Source organism: Vespa velutina, chromosome 9, assembly GCF_912470025.1.
Source record: "Vespa velutina chromosome 9, iVesVel2.1, whole genome shotgun sequence".
In the NCBI taxonomy this organism is placed as follows: domain Eukaryota; kingdom Metazoa; phylum Arthropoda; class Insecta; order Hymenoptera; family Vespidae; genus Vespa; species Vespa velutina.
In genome coordinates, this window is record NC_062196.1 from 4,746,757 (window position 1) to 4,754,256 (window position 7,500).

The following is a 7,500-nucleotide window of genomic DNA, read 5'->3' on the forward strand; positions in this document are numbered from 1 at the left end:
TTAATTAACGTTTTGTTCTTTTTTCTTCTTCTTTTTTTCTATTTTTTTTTTTTTTTTTTTTTTTTTTTTTTTTTTTGTTTTTTTTTTTTAATAAAAATAATCCACTCCGTTCGTCTGTTTAATTATAAATATCAATTAATTTAATGAATTTATTATTTCATTGTCCCTCCATTGCGACGCGATAAAGATGGATAATAGTACCGGTTGATAAACAACCTTTTTCTTTTCTTTCAATATACGAATAAATATAACCAATTGGTAAGAATAAAGTTGTTCCCTATTGAAAAATATGGTCCACTTAATGACGAACAAAATGATCTCTTATTCCCTTATCGAAAGTTAACGGATAGTAGAGAGCAACCATTATATATATATATATATATATATTAGAACACGAGCTTTCCTTCTGTTGGAACGGGAACCAACGTTGCTACCCCCATGCTGTTGTCTACCACCCCGGAACACGCGTCGTTCTATCTACCCTCGAAAATCCATAGTGGACCCACCCTTCCCGGCGCCTGCGCATCTTGCTTCCCTCGGTCTAACAACCAATCCTCTGACCCCTTTCCGCGCCTCGCCACCCCCTTTACAAGCCGACGAATATACAAGCCCGTACACACGGAATCGCTATCGTCTATGGAGTAGTAGGGGGATAGGAAGGGACGTAAACTTGTATATGGGAGAAACTACGAGGAAAGGGAAATGGAAGAGAGAGAGAGAGAGAGAGATAGAGATAAAGGGAGAAAGAAAAAGAAGAAAAGGGCTAAGAATTTTCACGAATATTAGATACAAAATGGCCGCGCGTCTCATTCAAAATTATACCCATTCCATTTTAACTTTTCTTAAATCGATTTTCTTTTTATCTATTCATTATTTCTTTTTCTTTTCTTTTTTTTATTTCTTTTTGTTTTCTATTTTCGATAAAGAAAAGAAAAGAAAACATTGGATAAAATGTCATTGTTAACAATGACTACGTATTGACTTATAATTGCATTAATTAAGTAGATTTGGATAGGTACTAACGTATCATGTTTATTAGTAAATCGTACAATTGTGTTTCTAAGATAGTCAGTGTCAGTTATCGTTTTTAATTATTGAGAAATTGAAATTGATAAGTTTATTCTTTTTTTTCTTTTTTTCTTTTTATATCTATTAGTTCGGGTCATTCAATAAATAAAACGTTGAAATTTTCTGAAAGAAATAATTATTATTGTACGTACGTCAATGTTTGTTGCATATAAAATATTAGAAAAAAAAAATTATCAACTTAATATTTTCAAATACGTGCATTGTTGTATAAAACTGTTATTATATATATATAATTTTTTTATATATATATATATATATATATATATATATATATATATATATATATATATACATCTTTCCTCGTCCCAATCAATACGTATAATCGATAAATGGATTTAAGGGAATAAAAATTTGTGAAGGAAGTTACGTTTATAGAATTAATATACACATACGTCAGAAAAATTTTTTAAGAGTTTTCGAGCACGTTGTTACCGTTTATAGTGTGTCACGGTTCGTGGATCAGATAAAAATCAACGCAACTGGCCTAATGCCAGTAGGGTAACGCTTAACATTACTATAGGGGTGTTGTCCCATAGAATGTACCTACTTGGCTTATCACCTGGCCGCAGTTTGTCCTGTACATAGAAATCGTGGCATTATTCGCGTGCATAAAATTTATTCTCTCGTTGAATAAGAATCTTATTTTCATCAACGAATTTTTCCATTTGATTTTCGTTCATCCATATCGATCACAAATGGTACGGTCATTTTAATTGCACATCATAATTTATAAGCAAGCTAGCTAACATAGATAGATATTTCTTGTGTATGAATGTGTACGTGTATGTGTGTGTGTGTATCTCTCTCTCTCTCTCTCTCTCTCTCTCTCTGAATGATAAAACGTTGAAAACAAAAGTTAGTTACGTAAGCGCATACCTATTAGACGTAGCTCGTCGGTGCAACCTAGCAAGGATTATGTGGTATATGTCTAATTGTTCTTTCAAATCTATAATTTTTAATCTATCTGTCATCATACCGTTGTCATTGTAAATTCTCATGTAACACAAAAGAGAGAAAGAAAGAGAGAGAGAGAGAGAGAGAGAGAGAGAGAGAGAGAGAGAGTTCTATGTATCAACAGATACATCAATCATAGATATTTCAAAATTATACGCCATGCAAACCCGTCCGTTTCTTTTTTTATTTTCCCTTCTTCTTTTTCCTTTTCTTATTTTTATTTATTTATTATTATTTTTTTCTTTTCTAATTCGTCCGATTATTAAAAATAATCGTTCTTTCACGTAAGAACAAAGCTCGCGTATCATGGTAGGAAACGTTTCTTAAAAATACTTCCTGAGTGGTGACGATACCTATGGATAAAGAAAACAAAAAGAAAGAGAGAGAGAGAGAGATAGAAAGAGAGGGAGAGAGAAAAAAAATGGTGGCTTTAATTAAAATGCTTAGGGGTTAGAAAGCGTGATGAATGAGATCGCTAGCGTTGTACGCAGCTGCACGCGGCACACAGCGTGGAGAACTCTATTAATTATTAGATGACACCAAATCCATTATCCGGGACAAGGAACACGACGCGGAGGTCCTGCAGAAATGGTCTCATTCGGATACCATTAAGGAGTGTGACCATCTTTTGTTCTTCTTTCATAAGTATATCTACTTATTTTCTTACTTAAACCATCTCTTACTCTTTTCTCTTACTCTTTTATCTTTCTATACTATTCTCTATCCTTGTTTAAGGCGCAAAACAAAGCTCATTATTGTGACGAGGAGGAGAAAATGGAAGGAGTAGGGTTTTCACGTGGGCAGGACCAACGTTACGACCTCGCTTTTAATATGCTTCCTCGTGATCTCTCTTTCTCCCTCTCCCTCTCTCCCTCTCTCACTCTCACTCTCTCTCTCTCTCTCTCTCTCTCTCTCTCTCTCTCTTTCACTCTTTTTCTTTTGCGCCTACGATAGCTCATTTCTATTTAGCACACATGTATATATACACATACATATAATAGTTAGGTATATATATATATACATATATTAATAATTATATCACTCCGGTATCGTCGATGTATTTTTAAGATAAGAATTTTTTATGATTAAATTTAAGATTAAATTTAAGATAACGTAAAAAAAAAAAGAACTTTCATATTTACTTGCTTGCTTGATTGTTTACTTATTTACACATCTTTGGTATGTTTTTATTCTTTTCTCCTCCTTTCTCTCTCTCTCTCTCTCTCTCTCTCTCTCTCTCTCTTTTTCTCCCTCTTTTTTTTTTTTGAAAGTATTTTTTTTATTAAAAGTGGACGCTGAAATTTTCTTATCTTCCGTTTCTTTTTTATCCTTTTTATCCAGATAAACAAGCGAACAAGGAAGTAAATAAGAAAGTAAATATGTAAATACTTAGTTTTATTAAATGCTCTTATTGGCCAATTATGGCAATGAAGCAAAGTGTGATAGTCATTCATAGTCATATCTCATTAACACTATTTTCTTAATAACCTATGATAAGAACTAGTCCTTTACTATCTTCTGATAGTCATTCATAGTCATATCTCATTAACACTATTTTCTTAATAACCTATGATAAGAACTAGTCCTTTACTATCTTCTCACTTCTTCCTCTCCCTTTCTCTCTCTCTTTTTCAAAAGAGACAAAGAGAGTGAGAGAGAGAGAGAGAAAGAGAGAGAGAGAGATAGAAGGTTTCTAGCGACGTGTCCATTTCATTTTCTTATATTAACTTCTAGTTTCTCTAAGCTTTTTGTATTCTATCTCTCTCTCTCTCTCTCTCTCTCTCTCTCTCTCTCTCTCTCTCTCTCTCTCTTTCTTTCTCCCTCTCTTTCTTTCTTTCTCTTATTCTCTCATTCCTTCACTCATTCTTTCTCTCTCCCTCTTTCTCTCTTTCTCTTATTCTCTCATTCCCTCACTTATTCTCTCTCTCTCTCTCTCTCTCTCTTTTTCCTTTTCTCTCTCGGTCGTTAAATATACGTATATGCGTAAGAATAATAATTATTCCTAAGTATAGGCCTAAGAACCTCGGGAAGGCCGGTCTCTTTGACACGGTTGTGTCCGTCTTTTAAGTAGCATTTTAGTTTGCCGCTATGCCTACCCCGATTCCCCATTCCCTCATTCTCCCGTCTCTGCTCCCGCCCTCGCCACCATGTTGAGAGCGGTTCAATTAAACAAACACTTCGAGGTAGAATCCGTAAAATTTGATTTTGCATATTAATTCGGTAAAGCGTTCAGTGGCGGCGGTACGTCTTCTTACTTTTTCATCATCATCTTCTTCTTTTGATCCTTCCTTTTTGTTTCTTTATTTTTATAAATGGACGAACGTCGATAATGCAAATGGTAGTGCGTGTGATAACATTGTTACATAGATTATATTTATTAATATTATTATTATACTTATTTAATAATATTATCATACTTATATAATATTATTATTATTATTATTATTATTATTATTATTATCACTACTACTATTATGCACCTCGGCAAATTCAATATCGTTACCGCTAATCTACGGAAAATAATCCAACATTGTGGATAAATACATAAATACATACATACATACATACATACATACATATATATATATATATATATATATATATATTGTAATATTATAATAAATGCGGAACCGTGCGGGAGACCGCTCGGCTCGATTCGCGAGAACGATAGGTATTATGCAAATTTCGAGTTACCGTCATAGCCGGATAAGAGAACGATTAGCATGTTATTGGTATTTCGTTGTGGCTAATGTTCCTAATTAAAACGCACGTCTTCTTTATTCACTTGACATATTCTACTTGACTTGTCATTGTAACGAACTTACCATATATTTATGTACATCCCCATAGTTATGAATACATATGAAGATATTAAGAATAGTGATATACATACATGCATACATACATACATATATACACGTATTAGGAACACATGATATTTTCGATAAAAAAATAAAAAGAAAAAAAAAGAAAAGGGAAGAAAAAAAACGTCGTTCGAATCGATCAAAATCTCTTTGAGATCGTTGATGAGAAGGTGGGAGTAGAGGGTAGGTAAACTCGTAAGCGTAGAAAAAAAAAAGGGAATATTTTTTTTTTTTCTTTTCATATAACAAATTTAATATTCTCATCAAACGACGAAGTTTCGTTAAAAAGCTTCAATGTCTACGCCATTGTCCATTAAATAAAAGTCGACCACCAAGTTAGTTTCACTTGTCGGTAACCACTGTAATAAATGCTGAATAACTAATAGCAAGTTTTACGCCGAAACTTGTACGAGAATCATATTGACGTAAATATTCGATGTTACGAGGTTGTTATACTAACTTAAGTATAAACGTTTTAAAAGTGTATATATCCTAATGTGAATATATCTATTTTTATATATATATATATATATATATATATATATTTATATGAGCACTCGGCAGGTTTACCACGTCGTGTCAATCAGCAGCTGTGGCATCACAGCCAGTTTTAATTATCGAATTATCCTGCGGGCGACGTGTTCTCCCGGTTGTCCAGATTGCTAACCATTTCAATGCAGTGGCTCACCGTGGCTCACTGTGGCTCACTGAAATTGCCGGAATCCTTTCAACCGGAGGAGTGGCAAACAAAAAGAAATCAATTCCGTTCAGAGACCTGACGAGCCACCGGTCTCTCTCCCTCTCTCTCTCTCTCTCTCTCTCTCTCTCTCTCTCTCTCACCTCTTTCTTTCTCACTTATTTTATCTCACCTTCTCATTCCCTTTTTATTCATTTTATTTTTTCATCGTATAAGTTTGTCCTGTTTATGTTATTATCGATTACTTCCTTAAAATACCTTTTATATCCTATATATTCCTAAGATCTTATAGATATAGATTATTCTCGATCGAGTTCATTGATAGTTCATTTCGACGAATAATTAATACAATGAATTTTACAATTTATCATTTACATTTGTTCACAGTTTGAAACCACCTCAAAAGGATGGCGTGACTAAGTCGAATCCGAGTAAACGGCACAGAGAACGATTGAATGCCGAACTGGATACATTGGCGTCTTTACTACCGTTCGAACAAAATATTCTAAGCAAGCTCGACCGGCTCAGCATCCTAAGGCTCAGCGTTAGTTATCTTCGAACGAAAAGCTACTTTCAAGGTAAAAATTTTTTTTTTTTTTTTTTTTTTTTTTTTTTTTTTTTTTTTTTTTTTTTTTTTTTGTTCAATTTAATTCGATTTCATTTCATTTCATTTCATTTCATTTCATTTCATTGTTTATTCTTAGCTAACTTTTATAATACTAAATAAATTTTGAGAAATTATAAACTTTGTTCATTATCGAAATTATTGAATTTGCACTTTTGCATATCAAAGAAAATCTAAAAGTGGAATATTATATATTATATATTATATATTATATATATATATATATATATATTCGTTGAACTTTGAGAAACACGCGAAACACTCGTTATTAGATTATATATCTGTCGAAAAACAATGACTCGAGAAGACAATACCTTCTCGTTTACCACTTCGTTCGAGATTTCTACGAAACGTTCATTATCAAGACACACAATGCCATGTTACGATTATATATTGCGAGTGTTAAGAAACTAAAAGAAAATAACGTTCTTATGGTATACAAGATATACGATATATTACAAATTATCTTATATAGTATAATACTTCGAATGGTGGATAGGATAATTGAGATACACAACAATTGCAACGGGTATCATGGATCTTGTGAAAATGAATCGAAAATAGAATTTATACAATATATTATTTCTTCTTTCCAAAGACATTGTGTTTTTCTTTTATTGTTTAATTTTTCTTTCCTCTTTTTCTTTTCTTTTCTTTTCTTTTCTTTTCTTTTCTTTTTTTTTTTTTCTTTTCTTTTCTTTCGAAATATCTTTCACTCGAATTGAAATACATATTATTATTCCAATTCTCATAGTTTAACTTTTTCAATTGAATATTTAATTCTTATGCTAATTATCGAAACAATCATTATATGAATTAATTGATTAAAATGATGAATGGGGAACGACAATGAAACAAATCGATGAAATATTTATTGATAACGATAATAAGAACGAAATACTATTGCAATATTTGTGATATATTTTAAAGATTTTAATTAATTGATTTTTTGTTCCTTTTTTTCTCTCAAAAAAAAAAAAAGAAAAAAAAAGAAACAAAAAAACAAAGAAAAAAAGAAGAACACCTTCTATCATGGGATATGTTAAAATCTCACAAAGAGAGAGAAAAAGAAAAAGAAGGAAAGGGAAAAAGAATGGAGAACAAGAAAAATATTAAATCAAAATTGACTAAGAATAAATTGACAAAATATTTATAATGCAAAAGGTTAATGCACTTACGTATATATATATATATATATATATATATATATATATATATATATATATATATATACACAAGCACGTTATAACGAAATATTATTTTACGATTGT

General features: G+C 31.7%; 1 protein-coding gene across 3 annotated transcripts in view; it reads left to right on the forward strand.

The window, feature by feature from the left end:
* LOC124951519 (aryl hydrocarbon receptor protein 1) overlaps nt 1-7,500 on the forward strand; it is a 123,425-nt gene that overhangs the window by 46,496 nt on the left and 69,429 nt on the right. For all 3 annotated transcript variants that reach the window (XM_047500022.1, XM_047500027.1, XM_047500026.1), the window contains one exon: nt 5,992-6,182. In XM_047500022.1, the coding sequence (XP_047355978.1) occupies nt 5,992-6,182 (191 nt within the window). The remainder of the gene's footprint in view (nt 1-5,991; nt 6,183-7,500) is intronic.